Genomic DNA, 27765 nt, shown 5'->3' on the forward strand with positions numbered 1-27765 from the left:
GTGTGGCTGTCTGCCATATCAGCAATTTGAAAATAATGCAAGATGGAGCAACTATAATTTTGGATCCCTGAGTTGTTGTTTCATGGACGTGTTCTTACATGCTGAATTTAGACTCCTATTGTCAGATTTTAGAATGGGTCCATGGAGACTGGCTTTGAAATCAGTGGAAGAACCACAACAGTTTCATTCAATCTAAAGAGGTCTTATGTGCAACAAGAGTGGAAATCATGGCCCGATTGTTCACTGCCCCAATTAAGGACCTCTAAAGATGAAGTATAACTACTGCATCTTAAGTGGCATATTTATTACTACCTCGATTATAGCACGGTAATCCTCCACAGGGCACATCACAACCTGTTGTGATATGGAACAGAAATTCATAGGACAAGATAGAGACACCCAAAGTGAAAAATCCAATGTGAAAAATAGATGTTGTAAATTTCAGTTTAGGTATGAAACCGCAACAATAGAAGACGTTAGTATTCTTTTGTATAAAAAATGTGATACAACCGTGTACCTCATAGTATCAATTATGTTTTGTTACAGAAAAGCAGTCATTATAGATAGCATCATATGGAAGAACACACCAAAAAGAAATAACCCACAGCAATAGCCAGTATATTAATCTACTAAGCAGTATAAGGAAGAACAACCTGTCATCTCTTAAAATGTTTCCATAAAAATAGCAAAACCAAGTTATTTTAAGGATTTAAAACACCAGATTTTTGAAGATGACTAATAGATTTGATATACTTTTGTTAGAAATATTTTGAAATAAAATTTTAAAAGTAAGAGTAAATTGCAATTTTGAAATGCAAATATCGTACAACACAGCATAAAAATGCTAGTTCATGTCAAACAATTCCTAAAGTGCTCATTTTTTTTACTTTTTTGGCATTAATCTGACCAACAAGGTGGCTCAAAAAACTAGTACTCAAAAATTCCCTCACATCATGCCTTGTGGTCTTCTGTTAGTCAAAGAGGAAATTCTGACTCATCACTTTTCCAAGCTGGAAATATTCTGTTAAAAAAATTCTGCTTCAGATTTAAAAAAATGCATCCAGCTTTCTTTTTCAATAATTAGTTCTTCTACTCCCCAACTGAATGTTGTCTTTGTCTTTCACATTTCTGAGTTACTACTCTTCTTAGAGGAGCTATACAATACATATGTAACTTTAAAACTATTTAATTATTTAATTCTTATTCTTCCTGTAACTATAGGATGGGCATGCCACAAGAATGAGTGGTATGACCTCTACATGTTTAGTTCCTCATCCAGAACTTCCGGACTGACTCATTCCAGCCAGACATTCTTAGACATGGGATTTCTTGGTTAAGAAATGTAAATGGTCACCATAAATACCACCGCTACCACCAACAAACATTGCCTAACTGCTATAAACTAAGTAGGAGGAAGAAATGCTTTCGAAATGTACAGCATTCTTTTTTCTAAATCGATACCCTTCCCATTTGGCTTTCTTGCTCCATTCTTGGTCTGCACATTCCCTATGATGATTTTCTTCTGTGACACAGTGCAGTGTTAGATCAGTCAGCCACTCACCCATAATACTGACAGGGCATTCTTTATTAATATGGTCATAGGTTAGGTAATAATGTTGCCATATAAGACACTACAAGGTTTGTCTGGTTTGAGATCACTAGATCTAGTCCTCAACTAGATCATGGCAATGGCTATGCCTTTTCAAATGTCTAAGCCTGTGGGGTTTTACTCTTCCCTTCAATGGGAGGTATTAACTCTGCCATTTCCACTGACTTCCCAACAACCAAAGACTGGGAGAGTGAATTAAGGGAAAGGTTAAGAGAGAAGACCTGCAGAGGTTCCTAAAAGAGCTAAGCTCTGCTGGAACGATCAAAGAAGCCCTTTACTGTGCATATCTGAGACATAGCTGACAGCCATCTTTGGGGGAGGGATTTTATTTTATTTTATTTATTTATTTAAAAAAGTTGAGGTATAGTTGTTTTACAATATTATATTAGTTTCAGCTATACAACATAGTGATTCAAAACTTTTATAGATTATACCCCATTTAAAGTTATTATAAAATAATGGCTATATTTGCCTATGCTGTACAGTATATCCTTGTAGCTTATTTATTTTATACATAGTAGGTTATATCTCTTAATCCTCTACCCCTATCTTGTCCTCCTTTTCTCTCCCCACTGATAACCACTAGTTTGTTTTCTGTATCAGTGAGTTTGTTTCTGTTCCATTATATTAATCATTTGTTTTGTTTTTTAGCTTCCACGTATAAGTGATAACGTACAGTATTTATCTTTCTCTGTCTGACATTTCACGAAGCATGATACCCTCTAGGTCCATATACGTGTTGCAAATGGCAAAATTTCATTCTTTTTTATGACTAATATTCCATTGTATATATGTGCCACATCTTCTTTATCCATTCCTCTGTTGATAGGCATTTAGGTTGCTTCCATGTCCTGGCTACTGTAAATAGTGCTGCTATGAACATTGGGGTGCATGTATCTTTTCGAATTAGTGTTTTCATTTTTCTTTCACATATATACCCAGGAGTGGAATTGCTGGATTTAGTTCTTTGAGGAACCTCCATACTATTTTCTGTAGAGGTTGCACCAACTTACATTCCCACCAACAATGAACAAGGGTTTCCTTTTTTTGGATGGATTTTAGAACTAGCATTTTAATGTAATGAATATGCTGTTCTGCTGCCTGCGGCCATTTTTTAAAATGACCTTGTAAGTCAGATGACCTGAGATCACTTCCAAATTCCACTACTTAGCTGCTGTGTAACAAAGTTCCTTCACCTCTTTGGAGTCTTAGCTTCTTCATCTGTAAATTATGCTGACGATAGAACTTCCCACAGAGAGTTCTTAGAAAGATTAAATGCCATTAAATGTTAGTACTTAGCCGTGCTTGACACTGTTACAGTAAGTATTGGCCAAATATCAGCTCCTCTTGGGACGTGCACTTTGCATGTCCATGGATTCCTTTTTAGCCATTCACATGATCTCGTTATTGCCACCAGGGGTGAGGAGTCTGCTGTCTAGCTAAAGAAACAAATGTATTTTCCGAGGTCATGATATGTAATTTGTTGATACTTAATATTACAGTTTTGGCTTGAGTGTTCCATTTGTAGGAGATGAAGAGAAGTAAAACAATGCATGAACCAATAATACTGGGGAACATCCAGTTCTCATGGTTGGTCTGCCACTGAGTCTCTGTAAGGCCGTGCAGTTGTCACCTAACTCCTCTGGTTCTTGACTTTTCCATCAAAATGCAGTAGTAGTCCCAACCTGCATGCACTTCACAGGCTGTATGTGTATCAAACAGAGTTATAGAAACAGGAAAGCCCAATGAGGTGTGAGGGGAGACATTTCTCTTACAAGTCAAGGATGCTTTAATCCAGAGCTTCATTTTAACAGTCAGCTTACAAGCATAGGAAAAGATGATAGAGCAACCAAGGCTTCCTGCAGAGCATGAACTAATGTTAAATTATGGGAAAAGAAAAAAGGCTCTTTCTTATCTTCAACAATTTCCTAGGGAAAATTGGGAATGAGGTTTTTCCTCCCTGGTGCCCCCTTGGTAATTTGTACATACTGCTCCCTTTTCCCTTATTACATCATGTTATTTCCAGCTTTTTAAAGACACTGACTGTATTTTATTTTTGTGTCCTTGACAAATACCACAATGTCTGAGACATACCTAATGCTCAATAAATGCTTGCTGAAGAAATACACTGAAAACCAACACTATTCCTTGGCAGTCTATTCATTGTTGAATGGATTTTGCATGCTGCTTTCTAACAAGCCTAGCTTCTCAAAGGATTTCTCTATCTGAAGTTGAAATGGAGAACCACTCCTTACCATTTTCTGCATAGAGTCTAAAAAAATATTGTACTCTTATAAGTCAAATTTGAAACATTAAAATAGCCATGCACCTCCCAGTACTCTTTGTCGCTCATTTGTGCTTTATTTTCCTCCATGGCATTTATCCATTTATCTTTTTCTAAAATATTATGTAATTCTATTTATTTATATTGATTACAGTCTTCCTTCCCAGACTAGACTAAAAACTCCAGGTGGGCAGGAATTTTGGTCTATTTTAATCACTGATAGAGCCTCAGCCCCTAGAAGAGTAGACTCATTCAATATGCATTGAATGATGGAATGAACCTCACAAAAACAATAAAATGCTATTTACTCATCCTTTGTTGCTAAAAAAGCATGAGGAGAAGTGAAATGACTGACCAGCATCGTAAACCTGTGTTTCCATTATTTGCTCTAAATCTCTGTGACAGGAAGAAAAACAGTTCTTAAAAATCTAAGACTTTTAATGAAACAGATAAATGTCTGAAGTAATATAAAAACAAAATCCCTCAAGGACAGAAGAAGGAGTTAAGCTCTGAGTTTCTCATATTTAATCATATTTAAGTACCGCTCTTATTTTGCCGTGGATGAATTCTTGTTCACGTGCAGAATGAATAGTGAGAATATCACTGCGCAGCCAGCCACAGACAAACTCAAAGGAGGACCATTCCGTGGCAGAGGTATGAAAAAGGTACTCTGCATCCTGATAAAAGAGCCAGGGTGCATCTGAAAGAAAAATAAGCAACACAGGTGAGGCAACAATTATTGAGCAATGTAATACAGACTTAAACAGGGTATACTATGATTGACCCCAAATGTGTAATTTGGTCACTCAGCATTAAGAAAATGTGTGTGTATACACCCACTCCCACACATAAATAAGTATACAATTTACTTATTCTCCTTGGTCTATTTCATATAAGAAACATTCACGTATATTCAAAAGTCTGGGATAGATACATATTTTTAAATCATGTGTCATGGAAATGGAGTTAAGCTATGATATGTCTTCAGTAATATTTAGTGACATTTATTAGTTTGATTATTTATTAATGATGAATTTGTTAATTTGAAAAAATTAGTTCTCAATTGACACAAGAAAAGAGAAACTCGATTGGAGCTACGTAATAACACAGTAATGCTACAAAACAGCACAGAATTAGAAATTCAAGAACTGCCAGGATAGTTCTTACCATACTGGTACCAGGGTGGAATCTTGGGTCTCACATCTGCAGAGTGAAAGCAAACCGGTTTGAGTGAACTTTACTTACAGGTATACTATCTCTGAATTACTTTAGGTCTAAACACAATATTTTGGACTTTGCTTTTTAAAAGATCATTTAAGAACCAGGTGTTGTTTGGAAAGTGGTAAGTTCTCAAACTTGAAGAGGAAGCTCAAGAGAGACCTCTGGTTAAAGAGAAAAGGATGTGAATACTTGAGAGCCTACTGTGTGTCACACACTGTGCCAGGTGCTTTCACTTACTCATTTGATAAGTAATTTTGTTTGCCTGTAATGTCACAGTGACATTTCTTCCAGGTTGTACTTGCAAAATACAGTATTCCACAACATAGGCAGTTATTTTCATTTCCTACTAAGTTAGCGTACTGCACTGGTGTCCCCTTTTCTCATTCCCCCATGATACGTTATTTGCTAAAAGAGTACAATTTGGTTCATCATGAAGGCTGTTGGTACTGTGCTCCAGGGTGCTTAAATTTTAGACCTCTGTAACTGTTCACTTGGGAAAATGCTATAGATTATTAGAACGCAAACAAATAGTAAAGATCTTATTAATATTTTTACCTCTTGGAATTTTGCATATCCATTCACGTTTGGAACCACAGTATGAGGGGAGCAACGTTTTATTCGCCTTATAAACAGCACAGTTTCTTGCATCTTCTCCAAAATAATTATTGTCTAAAAATGAAGAGACAACCTGCAGCAGATGAAGTTCATTATTCCTTAATAACGATCCCCCGCAAAAAGTTTCAAAAGATCAAAAAGACATCCCTGTAAATAAATCACAATAGACTTCTGGAGGAAGTAGGTTATGATGCCAGTTAAAGGTGGTTCCACATTTGTGAAAAGCAAGCTGATCAAAGCTTTATCATTTTTTTCTTGAAGATGCCTTTTTTTTTTTTTCTTTCTTTAAGAGGCATTCTACTCTTTTCTCCAGAAGGAACAAGTCAGATGAACTTGCACTGTTTTCTCACTGGCAAGATTAGGCTAGCCCTGGGATCCTGGGTAAACTGTTTAGAGGCTCAAGGATCTTTCAGAATCGAGTCTCACCTTTGATGTAGATTCTTTTGCATAAATACTAGGCTTTTAGTCTCTAATCACTGACTTCTAAGTCAACCCTAGCTTTAATCAGGAAACTATCCAATGTTTTCCAGGAATGATCACGTAACGGGGTAGCGACTAGAGATTCAACCTTCTCAATGATTTGATGACTACTTGACAGAAGAGGGGATGGACCGTGAGTAAAACTGAGGTACAAAATTTGAAAAAAAGAGGGTTTTGAAACCATTTATACTCCTCAAACATCTACACGGTCATGCAACCATTCATCTAACTTAAATATATATAAGCTCAGATTCAGAGAATGGCATGAGTTTGATATTCATTTTGTCCAGAGGGAAGTGGCAAGGGACTCAGTCCACTGCTTCATCGCTTAATCTCATTGATTCTGAACCAAATTGTCTATTCCTCTCCTATTACTGATGAGTTTTTGTTTGTTTGTTTGTTTTACTAAAACGCATTCTCAGCCTCTATGTACCACGTCTTATTCTCCAAGTGCCGTATTAATGTTAACCACCCAACTGTGCCATGTGGTGGCTGCCATTTATGGGGTAGGTCGACCCTGCTATGCCCCTTCCACTCTCTGGGCCTTGGTTTCTTCATCAGCAAAACAGTTGGGTGGGGCTGGGTGATCTCTAAGATCTCTTCCTGTTCTCTGGTCCTGATGCCCTTTTCAAAGAAGCAGTACTGGGGTAGAATCGTTATTTTTTTAAACTAGCACACTCTTACTATTTTTGTTCCCACTATAAGCATGTAGCTTTTCCGCAAACCCCTTCCTTGCTACAGATTTGAACACCATCTATGTAGCAGGCCTAGAGATAGATCCCTTTTCTCTATTGATCTTTACTATTTCAAAGTTTGGCTGCCGCTGTTTTGCCAACGAGGAGACATTATGATATTGTGGCTTTGGAGGCAGACAACCTGTGTACAAATACTGTCTCTCTTATGTATTATTTTAGGCAAACTCTTTAATCATTTTAATACCCACTGTATTGAATCACTGTAAGGATGAAATGAGATCATGCAGGAGTGCACTCAGCTCAGTGCTCAGAACATAATTAGGGCTCAATGAACAGGAGCTGCATTAAATGCTCACTGCAGGCTGTTGCTAACCCCAGTTCACAGGTGAAACTGAATCACTTGATTTTGCATGTGCCTAACTTGATTTTGCATGTGGCTTCAGATGGATCTCATTTTAATCTGGGATACTGCTACTGTTTTTTTCCCTATTATGAGGAAAATCTGAGAAATCCTCATTGCACCTGAAAAAAAAAAAACCCAAAACGTAATTGTGAGTTCCCTCTTTCCTTCATAGAGGTTTTTTTACACGTGAGGCTGAATGAAAAGCAAGTCTTTTTTTTCCCTTCCAAATAACTTGGTTTGTCTGGGAAGGAGGAGCTGTTTCTAAGGCTGGCATTTCTGTTCTTTTAGAGTGAGAGAAACTGAAAATGTTTCTTTTCACTGTGACACAGACAAGGGTCCCACACTCACACAATCAGGTGCTATGCAGCAGAGGTGTGGGGGGGGGGGTGCTGGTGCAAAGGAAGCCTGGTATTATTTTAGAGAACAGTTGCTTCTCTGCTGGAGATTCTTCACATGGGAGATGGTTTTGGGGGCTTTTTCAGAGAATTTGATTCCTTTTGGGGATGAGATCTTATAGCTGGCTTTAGAACTATCTGGCTAGCAAAGGTTTCTCAAGACCTTGCTGAAATAACTCTTTTGGTACCAAGGTCTGGTGCAGTTTTTGATTTAGGTTTGGGTCATGGAGAAGATGATCATTCTTTCCAGGTTCTCTTGGTTGGTTTACCAAGTGGTTCCAGGGCCACCTGCTTTGAATTCATTTTCTTTTCTCTAGCTTGGAAAGACTTACAGGAGTTCCATCAGACCACTCCCAAGAGCCAGCATTCAGTGGGTTTCTTTTGTTAAATCCAATCCAGAACTGCCTTTCTTCTGTCCTATGAAGAGAGGAAACAAAAACTTGGCTCTTCCCGTTGAATTCACAACATTATGTAAAATGTTCAAGAAATATTTTAAAGTATTTAGTTGTGTAGGGAACAGCTGATGCTACTGGCAAAACTGGTCAAGTCAGCAAGCATTTATTGAACATTTCCTGTAAGCAAAACCTGAGCTATAAAATGAACTGAGAGAAGATTAATCTCACTTCCCATTTCTCTTGGTTTGTATGGTGTGCTCATTGGTGATGGGCAGCTGGGGGAACAGTCAGCCCGTATTGAGAACATGGCTTTCGCATGTTCATTAGGAATGGCAATATCTTTCAATTAAGACAAGAACACATGAAAGCAAGTTGGTAAGAACTTTTGGAACATCTTTTCCCTAGAGGACTATTTATTTGCTAATTTACTATACTATTTATACTACTTTACTCTTCTAATTTGTTGTTCTTTTGTCAAATGTTCATGTATTCTCTGAAGGTTAATCACCACCACCCCATTTAATAAAAGGTACACAGCAGATTTGTTTTTTTGGTTTTTTTTTTTTTTAAATGTCCCAATGTAAATCCACAGCAAACCAGTCTGAGGCACGGTAGATTAACTTCAGCCGTCACCACTGGTTAGACTTGGTGAGAAGCCCCACAGAGAACCATCTTCCCTCCTATTAGGCTGAGGACGAATGCGTCAAACCAGAGAGCACTCAATAAATCAAGCAATAAAGCCTAATTATACAAGGAATCATCTGACTAAGATAATTTTCTGAGAATAATTTTGAAGAATTAAAGAGTTAAAAGATCCAGAAGTCATGACAGATGCTTTATTTTCCTTAGTGCACAGAAGAAAGCCTGTTCTGAAGCATCCCCTTCTCAGATATTTGAGCTCCTTTGCCTGAACGATACAAATGAAAGTAAAGTGTGACTTAGAAAAGGTCAGAATCACTGAGGTGCATTGGTCACTGCCATGATAATAACTTACATTTAAGGTTGTGGGAAGGTGAGAATGCTGCCTTAAGGTTAAACCAGGCATATTAATCTTAATGGCCAGGCTGAAAACTCACGTCACTCTCCCTGCCTTGAGAGCTTTTTATTCCTTTCCTGACTGAATTTAGAATTTTACATGTTTCCTGCTGTATATTGGCTCCTAAACGATGAACTGGTACTTATTTTCTCTTCCTCATTTTCCTAAAATTATGTAACTTTAATTAATATAATATAATATGAATATAATAAAATAGAAAAGCAGCGCCATAAGAAGGAGAAGAAGCATGTATGCTAACTATGAGAATTGGTTTATTTGGTATAATTAAGCATGAGATTTGACTGAACTCCCTGGCAGTCTGGACAAAAAGTAAAACATACGTTATATAGCTTTCGTGATTAAGTGCCGAAGATCAATAATTTGATAGATACTTGACACGAAATTCACTAAATTCTTGACATTCCAAGTGTGAGAATTTATATAAATACAAGTGTTATAATGAAATTTGATGTTACAGCAAACTTGGAAGCAGTTTTCATGTGTTGTTTCATATAGCAAACCTCACAATATGCAAGTATGAAAGGATGTTTTGCAAGGGGCTGAAGTCATGAAGCCAAGTTACAACTTAGAAAAGTGGAGACGATCACATCTCCATTGGATCTGAGGCCCCACACCAGACTAGCAAACCAATCGACAAGGAAGCTTCTTGAACTTTTCTTCAGCCTCAGAGAATCTGACTCAGCGGCTCTGGCGTGAGACCAGAGGGCACTGTGTGAAAAAGTCTCCCAAGTGAGTGTGAGAATCAGCCAGATTTGGGAAGTATGGTCTCAGGCCAGCATTTCCTGCAGGGACTAGAAGTTCCATGGGATGTTGGTAAGTGGTCTCAAAAAAAAAAAAAAAGGGTTTTGCAGTCAAAGAAATTGCTTCCTTCTAGAAGCCTTTACAATGCTAAAGTATATGGCAAATTTCCAAGATCGTGCCTTGTTTTGCAAACATATTTGACCACAAAATCCCCTATTTCCCCTGGAGTACTTCATGAGACACACACTGGGAGATATTCCCACCTTTGAGGTCATTTTTGTAGATACTGGAGATGAATAATTTGATAGATGTTACATATTAACCTTCTTAGGGGAGGGTCCTAAAGGAAACTTGTGGGGAAGGCCAGGATTTTCCTCAAAAAGTAGTTCTGGATTTTCTCTGAGATTCAGGTAAGTGTTTCATTGAGACTTCAGATTTCCAGAGCTTGGAACAGAGTACCTGGTATTATATTTGTGTTACATATATATGGGGCATGCCCCCGCCCCCAGACCATGACATCCTCAGGGGCAGGATTTTGTCTGTCATATCTATTGCATTCTCCAGCCACCCATGCATATAATAGGGTCCCTTCCATAGAAGATATTCTCAAAATACATGCTAACCAACAAGAACATTCTAGAGAAAGAGGCCAAGGGATGAGAAGACTTACTAAAAGAGAACATGATGGCTATTTTCAAATATTTGAAAATAGAGTAGACTTGACCTGGCTTACTAGAAAGTTGATCTTTGAAACTAGCCTCCAACGATGGAATGGGTTTTATCCCAAGTAAAGAGCACTTTGAAACTGAAAGGAATTATGTAGACCAGTGGTCCCCAGCATTTTTGCACCAGCGATTGGTTTCGTGGAAGACAATTTTTCCACTACCGGGGGTGGGGGGATTGGCGGGACGGTTCAGGCGGTAATGCCAGCAATGGGTAGCGGCAGGTGAAGCTTTAGCTCGCTCTTCTGCTCGCTTCCTGCTGTGTGGCCCAGTTCCTAATACACTGCGGACCAGTATTGGTCTGCGGCCCGGAGGTTGGGGACCCCTGATGAAGACAGTAGATGACCACGGGAATGTAAGTAGAAGAAATTCCCGTATTGGGTCAGAGGTAGCACAAGACCTCCTATGTTTCTTCAAATTTAAATTTGATTGATTTTCCAACTTCGTTAAATTCAATATTCTGTAAACTTGCAAAATGGATGCAGACAAGTGAATGCTTGTTTCCTCAGAGGTAAAATTAGAAGGTTGGATTGGAATTTTTTAAAAAAATTAGTGGGACTTTCTTTTTTTCAAACCAAATCTCACATGGACTCCTGTTATATACAAAACAACTAGAAGGGGAGTTGGCTGGACCTGCTGAGTCAGTGAGCAGGGAACCAGGAGCTCTGCCCACTTGGCCTCTCCTGCTCTGGGGGCTCAGGACCCTCCGGACCCTCAGACAGCACTTTGAAAACCACTGGGCTAGATAATTTCTGAACTTGGCAGAAAAGCTCTAAAATTCTGATTTGAGGTACACAGAAAAGATTTCAAATATCAAAACAATCTTCACTTTGTTCTTTGTTTTATGGAATGAGTAGTGAGTGCAATATAAATATAAAACTGTAAGTATGTATTTTTCTTTCCCAACTAGTGTTTAGTTGGTTTTAGACTTAAATACTTGAGATTTTGAATATCCAAAATACCCCCCGATATTGGGATACTCATGCCTAAGAAGCCATTACTTGGAGACAAAATATGCGACTGAAATTTTTCAAAATTAACAAGTATTTACCGATTAAATTTTGAATGTAAAAGCTCATTCACAAAATTCTCTTCCTCGATGTGGGCAAAGCTTGCAAGATGAGCTCCAAATTCTTCACAAAATTCTTCAGCTTCTCTCCATGTTCTTTTCGTCAGAACTTTTTCACTATGAAATACCTGTGTAGTAAAAGGAAAAAAAAAGTTGACACGGTCATGAATAAGGTGAGGCTGTTTAATTCTGGACAAGAAGATGACAATAATATAATTGTTGTCATTGTTCTACTTTAAAAGCTTGACCGAGTAGGGAGAAATAACATTTATTGAACTAAAGTGTGTCTAGTTTTTGTAATACCATTACCTCATTTGATTCTCATGACAAAGTCATGCGGAGGATATGATAGGCTCTGTTTAACAGATGAGGACTCTTTTCCTCCTTGAGAACGCTTTTTTTTCCCCCTCCTAAATTTCCTGTGACTGGGATATGCTTGTCCCTTAATAAAATGTTTGTCAAGAGATGAGGACAGTCAGGATAAGAGAGGTTACAAATTTCAGGTCACACAGCCACAAACTAGCAGAGCTAGGATTAGACCTAGTATTCCATAGCTGAATGAATCTGGCTAACCCAGGCAAAGAAATGAGAAATGAGACCTGGGACCTAGGGCGGGTATATTTCTAGGGTCTTTGGGTCTTAGCTGTGACTAAATTCTTTCCTGTTTCTCAGCTGTCCTCACAGTAGCAGGAAGAAGTCAGTCAAATGGCGGGCATACTTTTGACTTTATTTAAGGTCAAGGGTGAGGAACTGAAGACCTGGAGCTTCAGATTCTGGCCTCTGCGCCCTTCTCATTTTTAACTGCCTGACACTATGCTGAGTCTCTAATGCCCGGCAGGCACCCTGCGGCCAGGCTTCACCAGGCTCTGATTTGCTGAGACCAGGATGAATAACCTTCCCAGTCCCATGGACCACAGCACAGCATTTCCATATTTTAAATTATATGTCAAAACCCACCTCCGCTGGGAACCTTTTCTCGAATCACTTTAAATTCATAAGCCCTACTGCTATGCCCATCAAACACACCATGTATTTGTTGACATATCAGGGTGATGTGTAGTAGAAAAAGCACTGGACTGGGAGTCCCAAGACCGCAGTTTATTCCAACTCTGTCAATAAATAATTTTGATCTTGGGCAAATCACTTCATCTCACTTCATGCCGCAGTTTACTCATTTCTAAGGTTTAACTTATTGCTCTGTGTGGTCACTTCTGGGCCTATTATTCCATGAATTTAATGTAGGATTATACCTGTGTACATTTAAATTTAGTATATTACAGGTGTTTCAGGCCATCTATGAGACTGCAGTATTTCTAGAGGTAGAGGCTGTCTCCATTCTGCGCTTCATGTGCCCAGGTGCTGGAGAAGAACTTTCTCCCAGGATTTTGGAAATCTCTATTTGTACAATGAACCAAAGACAAAACCACCAAACAAAAACATCATATTTCAAAAATGTATTTCCGAGAAGAAGATTGTAGATACTGATTTAAATCTAGGATCTAAAGATGATTTGCAAAAAGACATTTCTAACACGCACACACATATGTGTATATATCTATATCTGTATCTCTCTCTACATCTATATATCTCACTCTATATCTATCTCTCTGTAAATCTGTATGAATAATGTTGGTCCCATTGAGAATGCCCATGTAACCTTCGTATTACCTTGAAGCAACTGGCCAGGCCAGGCTCTGACTCCCAATCCAAATAGCAGGAGGAAAAGGGCCATCTCTCTTCTTGCTCAGGTTTCTCCTGATTTTCCACTGGTTGCTTGCACAGGGACATTGCCTTAAAGTGTCTACAGTCCTTCACTTCCCAGCGACCAGGGGGACTCCTTCCTCGAATGACAACACAGCCACCACTGTAGCCTAAAAGCAGAAAACAACACTTTAATACCAGATGACTAGAACGTTTTGTGCTTGGAAGACAGCTCATTAGAGTGTTGAATAATTGACATCTCATAATGAAGCATCCAGACAAGAACAATAAAGATGAAAAAGGATGTTTTATTGGCGTGATCGTCTCATTTCTCTTCATCTCTGGAGAAGAGAATAGTAGATGGCAAAGTGAGAGAAGAGAGAATATGAAGCCTAAAATTGGGGCATTTTGAGCTCAGATGGCAAATTATGGGAAATTAGGTGCTGTTCCAACTTGGGACTGAAATATCCCCCATATCTCATCAAATGCCAACATCCCTCTACTTTGAATGATTGAGCTTTTTAACTGTGCAGAGGAAAATTTAACTCACCATTTATTGAATACCTACCCTGTACACTGTGCTTTGAAACCCTACTGTGAAAAATTAACAATGAAAAATGCATGGTGTTGATCCTCTGGGAAATAGATTCAACAGGAAAAAAATACATAAATGATGGAGTAAAGCAGACTGCAAGGTACACAACAGAAAACCAAACTGTACACCATGGAAGAGTGGAGAGAATGAGGTATATTCTAAAAGGGGTGAAATTCTGGGGGCAGGAATGGGGCAGACATCAGGGAAAAGGGAAAGACCATTTAGTTATGGACAAATTCCATTTTATTCTTTTGCATATGTTTGAACATTTTGGAAGATGAAACATATTTTTCCATAGAAGCAATTTCTATGTTAAGATTCTCAAGTTTGTCATCAAATGTGTACAACTCATAAGACAGCTAAAAAATGCACTTCAAATTTCAGTGACTAGTAGAAAACAATCCCATTCCAAAAATAGAATAAAAATGGAGTAAAAATGAGCTTCTTTTTTCATCAATCCAGAGCAATCATTCAATTAACTAAATCAACATTCAACAACAACAATAAAATTATGCATCTGTATCTATGTACCAGACTAGGCTTTATATTACTAGCTGCTTGAGATAGAAGGACAAAAAACATTTAGTTTAGTGTGAGACACAAACAAATAAACGATTAATGGCAGCAAACATGATGGATTAAGTGCTATGGTAACAGTGTGTTAAAATTTCTGTGGGGAGACTTCAGAAGGAGTGATGGAGTCTCAGGATGTCAATAAAGGATTTGCAGGAACTGACATTTGAGCTGAAGTTTGAAAAGGAGAGAAAAGTTTTCAAGGAGTGCTTTTAAAAAAGCAAGCGATTATAGATGAAGCATCTAAAGACTTGTGACGATTCTGGACCTAAAGGCACTTTAAAAAATGTAGTCACTTGGTACTAGATATTTGTCTTGCTTAATTTCCCTTCAGAAGTAATGGCTTCAATTTCTGTAGATACAGGGTAATTGACATTATCCTTGCCAGCCATGTTTTGGTTGTTTAATGCTGATAGAAAGACTAAAGAGAGAGATAATGAGGAGTGGAATGAGGAGGAAGAAGACAGAGGAAGATGTACAAAGATTTACATTCCTCCTGAAGGAATGGAAAAGAGTTTTTGAAGAAGGAGAAAGAATAATGAAGCTGCAACACGAGTGTTTGTGTCTTCAACAATCCTGGTTGCACACCCCGTGTTAGACACCTGCAGGAAGCTCACAGTCGTATGTGTGTGTGCACGCTGATGGTCAAAGAGACCCACGGAGATGAAAATGACCAGTGGTAAACAAGAAAACATGATTGTGTGACATGCAGAAGGAATGGAAGTCAACAGAGAGAGTTGGTCCACACAAAGGCCATCAGTTGGCTCCACTGGCCAGAAGAGCTAGTTAGAGTTCAAGGTGGAGTCTGGGGGGCCCAGCAGGGGAGAGAGTATAGCATGCCACTGCCCCTGCTGTGATGGAGCACTGCAGGCCTGCTGAGTGTAATTGTGGAACGCAGCTCACAATCTAGCTGGGTCATGAACAACAGAGGAGATGCTGCCTGCTCTGTGTAATGAAATTCGAATGAAATTGAACTGTGGAAATCCATGTGGAATCCGAAAACCTAATATGTATATGGATGGAATTGCTCTAGTTGAAAGAGCAGGAAAAAACACACACTCCCACCTGACTCTTCCATCCTTCCTTCCCAGCAGCCTTTGACTTGGGGTCTGAACTCTGGGGTTCTAGTCCCAGCATAAATACTTAGTAACTTGAAACTCAAGGTTCATAAATCACAAAAAGCCTTGTCTAAAACATAGGGGCAATAATTCCTTTTCTTCTTATGGATTTTCATGAAGATCTGATAAAATAATATATTAAAAAGCTCCCTGAAAGCTATGAAGGGCTAAAACCATCACTAAGATGTTGCTTCTATTCTTATTTTGACTGTTTTCATTACAAAAGCTGGGATTTTGTGGCACAGGTTCTGCCTGCATGTTCAAAGAATTTTTAAAAAGCTCAAATCAGCAAGTTTAAAATGCAATATACTTTTTTGTTGGTCTTGCATTTTGTCTTACTTTCCCACATCAGACAATGATTAAATAGCTTTGGTTTTAGACACTAGATATTCAACTCATCTTCATTAGTGAAGAAGATGTTTGTGAACTGCTCTGAAGATAAAAAGTGTGCGGTAGTGTTATTGGTATTCGAAAATGGTTAACTTAATGGAACATTTGACCTAAATTTTAGAGTCTCAGCCTCAAAGAAGCAGTAAAGTGGTATAATAAAGGGAGACTGGGCTAAGGGAGATATAAACCAAATTTATAATTTTATGTTGTGGGGATGCCTGAAAAGCCAGATAATAAGGGTAGGGTGTGGAAAAGAGCAGAGGTGTTTCTTCTCCCAGAGAAATTGTTCTCCAATTTGATTAACTCATTTCCCACTGGAAAAGAGCAACTGTCATCCTATCCCTTAGCGGTGAATCTCACATTTGAACTGATTCTCCTCACCTGCCTTAGCCTCCCTCTATCCCCGCCCCTTTACCCTCTCCATCAAACACAAATGGGAACACTTTCAGTTAATTAAGAAATTCCAATTCACTAGTCTAGTCTCTTCAGTTTGGTAAAGCTATCTAGCCTTATAGTAAATTGAACCAACTAGTCTAGTCTCTTCAATTTGGTAAAGCTATCTAGCCTTGTAGTAAATTGAACCAACCTGGGAAAGCCTCCATCTTTCACTTCTCTGGCCGTATACCTGAAAATAAACAAAATCTATTTGTGGCCTCAGGGCAGGAGGGAATCATAACTGGGCCTTTAGACAATTATTTTACTTGAGCCTGTCTACTCATTTCCCTTTCCCTGCAACAACTTTCACATCCTTAATCTCAGGCCCTCTGCCCCAGCCACCTTCCATCTCTCTCCTCTCCTTCTCTGTGGAGAAAAGTGAAGCTTTGGGTCAGGGAAGGTGAGGTTTCATGGAGTTCTGCTTATCTGCCTGATACCATGTTAGGCATTTTATATGGTCTTTTTCCTATTTAACTTCAAAACCTCTTTGAGGTGGATATTAGCATCTACAGTTCACTAATGGAAAAACCAAGGCACAGAGGTGTAGTAACTTGTCTTAGGGCCATGTAGTTCTTGAGGGTTTGATCTGGAATTTGAAACCATATTTAACTGAGTCTACCATGAGACAATGTCAAGGTACAGAGGAGGTGGACACTCAATAAATAGCTGTTGAATGAATGCTTGAAGCTTCCCCTCTAACTATGCTTCTCCATTTCTATGGAGCTCCCTCTCTTTCCCCTGGTCATGCTTCTCTCCTTTGTGAGACCATAGCATTTCATTGAAGATCTACTACCACATCTTTAGTGTGTATGACAGTTACCTATATATTTATAAAAAGATATGGGAAATACCCAAAGGGTGCTCAGAAATGAGGCTGTTTGTCCTCATTTATGTGTTGGTTCATTTCAGTACTCTGATGCGACCTAAAATGGATAACTAGCTATCTGGATAACTATCTATCTGCTGGCTAGATACGGTTCTCCTTTCCATGTGTAGGGCAGTTTCAAGAAAACAGATCTGACTAAGCAATCCCATTTTCCTTGTCACTGAGAGAAGATTTCCACTGACTTGAGACAATTAGGGTAAATACTCTGGAGTTATCCCATGAGTGAAACATACCTTTTTCACAGTGCTATCTAGATCTAGAAACACAAACCTTTTGTCACAGAGCCTGAGTTATGGATGGATGCAAAATTTTCTCTATGAAATAACTGTGAAACTCTAATATAACTTGGAAGAGTATTTTTGAATGTCTTAAAGGATGGACTAACCTGTTTTCTTTCACCATAGAGCAGCCTCCATTTATACTGAATCCTTAATCTAAGTACAAAGTACATTTAGGTTTCTAATGCATTAGCTTCTCCCTAAATGAGAAAGGCCCTATTTGCCATCTTTCCCTTTAATCAGTGGCACTAGTTAGTATGGATCAAAACTGTTTTTCCTGTTTTACCTGAATGGTTACTTCTCTTAAAATACCAAGTACCATAGTCTCTTTGTTGTTGTTTTAGTAAGGATAGCAGGAAATTATCTCTTTATAGAAATATCCCAGCTATGAAGCTATGAAGAAATCCCTAATGAATCCGTGGATCTAGGCATCGATCATTAATGGCTTCTAACATTGCAAATAGTAAGAGAACTGGACATTATATGCCTCCATATGGAGCATACAACTATCTATGAAATGGTCTTTCCAAAAAAATAAGAGTCTGATTCAGATCAGGCCTCTGGTTCCAACTTTTTAAAAATATCAATTTTATGAAAAATAAAAAGAATAGAGTAACTTTTTTTTATATTAAAGACTTCCATTTATTAGCACTGTGACACTCAGTGCAAAGAATACTCAAATGTTTGCTTTTTATACCAAAGGTAGTATATTGTTATTCTTCCAGCTCAACAAGCAGTATATACTCTTTAGTGAACTGTTATTTCCTAGAATAGCAGGCGGGCCTCTTCCAGAAGAGTAACACATTTTTAATGTGTTGCGGGGATACAGTAAAAAAACCTAGGGGCTTCCCTGGTGGCGCAGTGGTTGAGAGTCCACCTGACGATGCAGGGGACACGGGTTCGTGCCTCGGTCCGCAAAGATCCCACATGCTGCGGAGCGGCTGGGCCCGTGAGCCATGGCCCCTGGGCCTGCGCATCCGGAGCCTGTGCTCCGCAACGGGAGAGACCACAACAGTGAGAGGTCCGCGTACCACAAAAAAAAAATAATAATAAAACCTAGACTGAAGGAAGCTCTACAGGACAAACACATTTGCATCAACAAATAAAAATTTTAAAAAACGACAGTGGGCAAGGAAGAGGAAAACCCAGATTAAAACAGACTTTAGGAGATATACCAACCAATTACAGTGCATGCACCTTTTCTTGATCTTGATTCAAATGAAGAACTCTAAAATACATTATATAATGGTTATGAATCATTTAGGAATTTGAGCATTAACTGAAGATTTATGATGCTATGGAATTATAGTTAATTACTTTTAGTTGTGATAATTGTATTATAGTCATGTTTCTAAAAAGGAGTCTTTATCTTTTAGAGATAACACTGAAATATTTATGGATGAAATGATATGATATCTGGGATTTTCTATGAAAAAATATGGGAAATGGGAGGAGTGGGTGGGAGTATAGATGAAACAAGATTGACCATGGGTTGATTATTGATGACACTGGGTGATGGGTATATATGGTGGTTCATTATGCTATTTGGTGAACATAATATAAGGTTGAAAAAATGGCAGGACTATGATTCCACCACAGATTGAATATTTTGATGATATGACATAAAGACAGAGTCTTCACTGAGTTTATAAAAAGCTGCAGGCTTCCTGTTCAGTGGTCAATTTATGTAGTCAGTCTGGGCTGGATTAAGGTTCTGACATGGGAACCAAGCTATTGGATTCTTTTGTGACAGGCAGGAAAAAAAAAATGTCATTTAGGATGGTGTTTCTGCAAACTGCAATTTAAAAGAAAAAAAGGAAACACAGGGGTTTTTATATTGCTATTTTCTTCAAAAAAAGATTTACATTTTCAGAGACAATTTACTCAATGTCAGTCAGCCTGAGCAGCCAAACTGAGCATCACGGTATTATTTTTGCTTCAGGGAAAAGAGAAAAAGAGTAGTGCCACTCAAATAAATTACAGCAGAAACTTATGAATGACAAGGAGTTCTGCTTCAATTCCAAATTTTAGACATTCAAATATGCCCCAAGGAAGATAACATTAAAAACTAAGAACTTTGTCTACTCAAAATATATTAATTTATTTTGACAGGTATAGACACTCCTAACAAAATTACAAAGTATATTAGAAATGATACCTGGGTTTTTTTTCCAGTAATAGTGTGACATGGAACTTTACTATTCTCTGCATTTTAATAACATTCATAAATTTGTAGAATGAGAAGGTTGTTTATTGAGTGAATTGTGATGTTTCTTGTTTAGAGCTATGCAGTCGCCGGTTTATATACAAATTTCCTAAACCGATGGTTATACACAAAGAATCTAATTTGTCTTACTTCACCTTGCATGCATCCTTTAAAAGTATAGATTTTAAAATAAATACATAAATAAACAATATATTTTAGAGCATTTTAGGTTCACAGAAAAATTTAGCAGAAGGTACAGACTTCCCTTATACCCTGTGCCCCACGTACCTTACTACTGACATCCCATACAAGAATGGTACATTTGTTAAAACCTATATTGACACATCATTATCACCCCAAGCCCATGGTTTACATTAGGGGCCGCGCTTGATGTTGTACATTCTATGGGTTTGGACAAATGTACAATGACATATATCCACCATTGTGGTATCATATAGAATGGTTTCACCGCCCTCCAAATCCTCTGTGCTCTGCCTATAAACTCCTCCCTCCCCCAGCCCCTGGAAACCACTAATCTTTTTACTGTCTCCATAGTTTTGACTTTTCCAGAATGTCATATGGTTGGAGTTACACAGTATGCAGCCTTTTCAGATTGGCTTCTTTCACTTAGTAATACACATTTAAGTTTCCTCCATGTCTTTTCACGACTTGATAGCTCATTTCTTTTTAGCGCTGAATAATATTCCATTGTCTGCATGTAACACAGTTTAGTCACTCATCTACTAAAGGAAATCTTGATTGCTTGTAAGTTTTGGCAAGTATGAATAAAGCTTCTATAAAAAAAATCCGTATGCATGTCTTTGTGTGGACATGTTTTCAATTCGTTTGGGTAAACACCAAGGAGTGTAAGTGTTGGATTGTATGGTAAGAGTATGTTTACTTCTGTAAGCAAATGCCAACCTGTCATTGAAAGTGGCTATACCATTTTGCATTCCTGCCAGCAATGTATGAGCACTCCTGTTGCTCCAAATCATTGCCAGCATTTGGTGTTGTCAGTGTTTTGGATTTTGGTCATTCTAATAAGTGTGTGGCAGTATCTCGTTGTTTTAATTTGCAATTTCCTAATGACATATGATGTTCGACATATTTTCATATGCTTACTTTTCATCTATATATCTTCTTTAAGATTTTTGTCCATTTTTAGATTGAGTTTTTTGTTTACTTGTTGAGTTTTAAGAGTTCCTTGTATATTTTGTATAACAGTTCTTTATCAGATATGATTTTTACAAATATTTTCTCCCATTCTGTGGCTTGTCTTCTTATTCTCTTGACATTATCTTTCTCAGAGCACAAGTTTTAATGAAGTTTTAGTTTTAATGAAATCTAGCTCATCAATTATTTATTTCATGGATTTTGCTTTTGGTGTTGTATCTAAAAAGTCATCACCATACCCAAGGTCATGTAGGTTTTCTATTATCTTTTCTTCTGGGAATATCAAAGCTTTGTGTTTTACATTTAGGGCTATGATCCATTTTGAGTTAATTTTGTTAAGGGTGTAAACCCTGTGTCTAGTTTTTTTTTTTTTTTTTTGGCATGTGGATGTGCAATTGGCCACGCATCATTTGTCAAAAAGTTTTTTCTATTGTATTGTTTTTGCTTCTTTTTCAGTGATCAGCTGACTATTTTTGTGTCAGTCTATTTCTAGGCTCTTTATACTTTTTTATTGATTTATTTGTCTTTTTTTTTTTTCTTGCCAAAACCATATTGTCTTAATTGCTGTAGATTTATAATAACTCTTGAAGTCAGGTAGTATCAATCCTCTGACTTTGTTCTTCTCCTTCAGTACTGAGTTGGTTATCCTGGGTCTTTTGCTTCTCATTATAAGCTTTAGAACCAGTTTGTCAATATCCACAAAATAATTTGCTGGTGTTTTGATTGGGATAGCATTGAGTCTGTAGGTCAATTTGTGTAGTAGTAACATTTTGACAATACTGAGTCTACCTATGAACATGAAATCTCTCTCTATTTATTTAGTTCTTCTTGATTTCTGCCATTAAAGGTTATAGCTTTCCTCTATAGATCTTATATATATTGTTAGATTTATATCTAAAAATTTCATTTTGAGGGGTGTTAATGTAATATGTTTTTAATTTAAAGTTCCCCTTTTCATTGCTGGTATACAGAAAAGCAATTGACTTTTGAGCATTAATCTTGTATCCTGCAATCTTGCTATAATTGCTTATTAATTCCAGGAATTGTTTTTGATTCTTTCTAATTTTCTACATAAACAATCATGTCATCTGTGAACAAAGTTTTACTTTTTTCTTCCAATCTGTACCTTTTAATTGCTTTTCTTGTCTTATTGCATTAGCTAGGACTTCTAGTACAATGTTTAAAAGAGTGTTGAAAAGGAACATCCTTGCCTTGTTCCTGATCTTAGTGGGGAAGCTGCTAGTTTTTCACCATTAAGTATGATAACTGTGGGTTTTCTGTAGACGTTCTTTATCAAGTTGAGGAAGTTCCCCTCTATTCCTTGTTTGCTAACAGTTTTTAACATGAATGGGTGTTGAATTTTGTCAGATGCTTTTTTCTGCATCTATTGATACGATCATGTGATTTTGCTTTTTTAGCCTATTGATGTCATGGATAACATCAATAAGTTTTCAAATGTTGAACCAGCCTTGCATACTTGGGGTAAATTCCACTTGACTGAGGTGTGTAACCCTCTTTATACATTGTTGGATTCAATTTGTTAATATTTTGTTAAAGATTTTTTGTGCCTATGTTCATGAGAGATAGTGGTCTGTAGTTTTCTTTTCTTGTAATGTCCTTGTCTGACTTTGGTATTAGGGTAATGTTGCCCTCATAGAACGAGTTACAAAGTATCCCTCTGCTTCTAACTTCTGGAAGAAGTTGTAGAAAGCTGGTATAATTTCTTCCTTAAATGTTTGGTAGAATTCACCAGTTGAACCCATATGAGCCTGCTGCTTTCTGTTTTGGAAAGTTATGAATTACTGATTCAATTTCTTAATAGATGTAGGCTTATTCAGAGGGTCTATTTCTTCTTGTGTGAGTTTTGGTAGATTGTGTCTTTCAAAGAATTGGTCAATTTCACCTAGGTTGTCAAAGTTATGGATATAGAGTTGCTCATAATATTCCTTTTTTATCCTTTTAATGTCCATGGGATCTGTAGTGATGTCCCTTTTTTTCATTTATGATATTAGTAACTTGTGTCTCCTCTCTTTTTTCTTAGTGAGCCTGGCTAGAGGCTTATCAATTTCATTGATATTTTCAAAGAACCAGCTTTTAGTTTCATTGATTTTCTTTATTGATTTCCTGTCTTCAATTTCATTGATTTCTGCTCTAATTCTTATTACTTCTTTTCTTCTACTTACTTTGAATTTAATATGCTCTTCTTTTTCTAGTTTCCTAAGGTGGAAGCTTAGATTACTGATTTTAAATATTTCTTCTTTTCTATTATGTGCATTCAGTGCTATAAATTTCCCTCTAAGCCCTGCTTTCTCTTCATCTCATAAATGTATTTTCATTTTCATTTAATTTAAAATGTTAAAAAATTTTCTCTTGAGATTTCTTCTTTGACCCATGTGTTATTTAGAAGTGTACTGCTTAATCTCCAAATATTTTGGAATTTTCTCAGCTATCTTTCTGTTCTTTATTTCTATTTAATTTCATGTGATCTGAGAGCAGACATTGTATGACTTGTTTTAAATTTGTTAAGTGTGTTTTATGGCCTAGAATGTAGTCTATCTCAGTGGATGTTCCACATGAGCTTGAGAAGAATGTGTAATCTGCTGTTGCTGTTGTTGGATGAAGTAGTCTAGATGTCAATCATATCCAGTTGATTGATAGTGCTGTTGAGTTCAGTTTTGTCCTTACTGATTTTCTGTCTGCTGGATCTGTCCATTTCTGTCATAGGGGTGTTAAGAGTCTCTAACTATAACAGTAGATTCATCTATTTCTCCTTGGAGTTCTATCAGTTTTTCCCTCATATATTTTGATACTCTGTTGTTAGGTACATGCACATTAAGGATTGTTATGTCTTCTTTAGAGCTGACTTTTTTATCTTTATGTAATGTCCATTTTTATCCCTGGAAATTTTTCTTATTCTGAAGTCTGCTCTGTGTCAAATTAATATAGCTATTCCTGCTTTCTTTTGATTAATGTTAACATGGATATCTTTCTCTATCCCTTTACTTTTAATCTATAGGTGTCTGTATTTAAAGTGGGGTTTTTTTAGACAACATATACTTGGGTCTTATTTTTTGAACCACTCTAAAAATATATTTTAATTGGTGTTTAGTTCTCTAATTATTGTTATATATGTGATATATGATAACAATTATTATAATATTATAATAATAGTTATCTTTCCTCAGGGAGGAGCTTGAGGCCTCTAACCCATTTCCTCTAGATACAAATTTAAAGATAACCTATTGCCTATTGTCTATTGGGGTAGCCCTGATTGAGATCCCCAGGCAAGAAAGGGACCAAGGGCTTCCCTGGCAGTGCAGTGGTTAAGAATCTGCCTGCCAATGCAGGGGACATGGGTTCGAGCCCTGGTCCGGGAAGATCCCACATGCCACAGAGCAACTAAGCCTGTGAACCACAACTACTGAGCCTGTGCTCCAGAGCCCACAAGCCACAACGAAGAGTAGCCCCCACTTGCTGCAAGTAGAAAAATCCCGTGCATAGCAGCAAATACCCAAAGCAGCCAAAAATAAATAAATAAAATAAATAAATTTATTTTTTTTTAAAAAAATAAAGGGATCCAGGCATCCAAACAGGGTTCACACTGAGGTAAAGGTGTGTTGGATCTAGGTTGGTGACCTAAGATTAACACAAGGGCCTAAAGCTTGGTCCACAGGGCCTGGTTTTAGTGTAGATTATGGCTGAAACCATTAGCTTCTCCGGCACAGTTTCATGCTTTGGGATCCAGAGCTGAGCACAGGATGGTGAATTAATAGACCTGTAACTCTGAAATTCTGGCTAAGGTACCACAGAAGTCCATGGAGGAGATGGACTAGCAAGAATGTTACCTAAGTAACATTCCACAGCAAAGTCACATGGCAGTGACTGTGAACTGATTAGGTATGCTCAAATGTGCCCATTCACTCTGCTTTGAAGTATGACAGAGTATTCTGGACTGAGTAAGCCCCTGAGATTCTTGGACAATGAGGGCGGATGAGGAAAAGACTTTAGGAGGGAGAAACTGGACTTCTGCTAACAAAGGCATGTGTGGTCTTGAGCAATGAATTTATACCTTGAACTCGTCAAATGACTCATATGAATTATACTTTAAAAAATGGCTAGCCATATATCACCGCTGAGAACCGGTGGTAATTGTTTTAGTTGATTTATGCATTAAGAAAACACTAAGGAAGAATCAGAGGAGGTGGACCATGAGGTTGATAGAATTTGGGGGCAAAGAAAACAGGAGGGAGAAGTGGTGTGACAGTGCCCTCTACTCACGGGGCTGACGTGCATTCCAGTGTGTGTACTTCACCGGCTCTGACTTCTGCCCTGCCGTCTTCCAAGTGTATTCTCCTGTATCATTTTGATCTTGAAGAGCTATCCAAAAATAAGTGTCCTTCGTTTTTACCACACTACTGATCAAACTGGTAATAAAAGCCTGTTCAAACCTGAAAAAGGGAAAAAGGAAATGATTATAGTAAGTTTCTGGGCAATAAAGAAATGTCGTTAAAACATAACAAGGTGCACAGAATGGCACCCGTGTAAGCATTTCTCATGAATTCTTTAGAACATGGGACAGAAAAATACTCAAAGACCCTGAATGTTACTAATAAATGCCAAACATCAGTGCAATTTCCAGAAATATATGAGTGAGGAAAATTTGATCCTCAAAGGTGGTGCTCAATTCTTTCAAGGAACAGAGTCCGGTTCCAGTTTCGGAGTGTAGGTAGTAAAGTCCAGAAAGCTAGCAATACATTTCTTGGCGCAACATATGCCCTATTGTGTAATTAGGCCACACAGCACACACATGCTGTAATGTGCATGTGGTGGGGAGGTGGCGGTGGGGGAGGTGGAGAAGAGAGAGGAGGAGGGACCCTATGCTTTTCTGAATGAGCATCTGCCGGACACAGGGTTCACATGCGCCCACCCACCACACTTGCCTGGTGAGAATGGAACAGAAATTGGAGTAGCAATTTTATGTCTCCCAGAGCAGTTTGTTCACAGGCACATGGAGTCACTGGCTTATTCAAATGCGTTCAGATGTGCATATTCACTGAAGATAAATTTAAAACCTTAGGAACTAATCCAAAGAAGTACACCCACTATATTCCCCAAATGGCTGAATGAATTAGTGTTCATTGACTGCTGGCAATGCTCCCTCTTCAACATGAATGCATTGAAAGCAGAATCTAGAAAATTTGTATACATGTTTCCACATGAATACCTAACAGAACCGTGTATTAAACTTTAACCAGCATTGAAATTTTAAGCTAAATTGGAAACTATCTTGAAAAATTTACTTTCAATACATGTAAAGTTTTGAAGAAACACCTTTCAAACAGTGGTAACTTTTGGCCAGACCCGCTGAGTCATTAAGAAAGGAAACGCCTGATGAAATTATCCAGGAAACGTAAGGAGAAAGCAAATTAGACTTTTTCATCTGATTTTGGATTTTTTTTCATTACCATGCATCTTTAACTTGCTAAAGGAAGCAGAAGAAATGGGGTCATTCAAGAATAGAGGCGTCTCAAAGGAAATAGGGGAGAGAAAGAGAAAAGAACACAAAGAGGCAAACTTTTTAACTGCCTTATGAACATCACTAGCAACAGTTAGTTTTATGAGGCACCCATGATACTCATCTTTGCAGAGCATATGCTTTAGTGAATATTTTCTGCAGATAGTCTATTGATAATCTAAATAGCACACATTTGAAATTAGAAAAGTTCTTTTTAAATCAGATTGCAGTGGCAGAACCTTACATAAACATGCTTCAGAAAGAAGGTATATATAAAAAAAGAAGGTATATAAAAGTAAATACTCTCTAGATGCTCTGTAAGTTTCCTTACACTTCCACTGGTCCGTGCTCTTATAACATAGGATCTATTTTTCCTTCTCCCCTCTGAGGCAGAGTAGCATCATTATCATGCATAGCTGGTGCCTGAAACTACAATGCTAGGAGGCCAGCAAGGCACTGCACCATGGAGGCTACGGTCAGGACCACTAGGCACTGTGCTGGTTCTAAACCCAGGGGACATCACTGGTTCTTCCATTACCTTGTACTATGGCATTTATTGGATAATGGAGAGAGAACGTTGTCTGTGAGCTTGGCTTCTGGTATCATTATTCATGACAACACTTTGCTTTTGTCCCCTGTTGGTTTTAGATTTATTTAGTCCACTCTGATTTGCTATTTTATAACCATTTATCATTGCTCAAAACAATACAAATCTGCTTTTTGAATTGGCAAGTATATCTTTTAAGCAGTTACATATAATACTAATACATTAAATCCTATAACCTTCAGATAAAAACAGGACTCTAGTTTTTCCTGGTCCAGTTTAGAAGACGGCATTGTTAATAACAAAATTCAGCAACTATATCTTTTTTCTAAACCATGTACTCTAAGAAATTAACTCTGGATAACAGCATGCAGTCTCTTGAGTGTCTGTTTCCAACTGATAAAGAAACAAGAGATCTTTTTATATTCTTTATCACTCACTGTTTGGCTTCAAACACTTAAAGAGTTGTGAAAACTCTGGCTTAACAGTAATAGAGCAGATGACCTCTTAAAGTCTTTTCTGGCCCTGTGTTTTAGAATTCTTCATTTGAGAATATTCCAGAGTTTCATATCTGGATTTTTTGTCTGGTTTCACTGATGTTGTTTAATTTAAATGTTATTATGATTTAAGAAACAAACAATAACCATATGTACATATTTTTATGT

The 27765-nt window shown here is 37.7% G+C and overlaps 1 protein-coding gene across 1 annotated transcript in view; it reads right to left on the reverse strand.

Moving 5' to 3' along the window:
* PLA2R1 (phospholipase A2 receptor 1) overlaps window positions 1–27765 on the reverse strand; it is a gene marked incomplete at its 5' end in the record, with an annotated part of 117240 nt that overhangs the window by 34536 nt on the left and 54939 nt on the right. Inside the window, 7 exon segments of the mRNA XM_082841351.1 lie at window positions 4436–4593; window positions 5061–5096; window positions 5670–5802; window positions 8035–8119; window positions 11669–11814; window positions 13355–13557; window positions 25320–25489. Coding sequence (XP_082697477.1) covers window positions 4436–4593; window positions 5061–5096; window positions 5670–5802; window positions 8035–8119; window positions 11669–11814; window positions 13355–13557; window positions 25320–25489 — 931 coding nt within the window.

This window comes from Leucopleurus acutus (assembly GCF_964270905.1).
Source record: "Leucopleurus acutus genome assembly, chromosome: 6".
Taxonomy (NCBI): domain Eukaryota; kingdom Metazoa; phylum Chordata; class Mammalia; order Artiodactyla; family Delphinidae; genus Leucopleurus; species Leucopleurus acutus.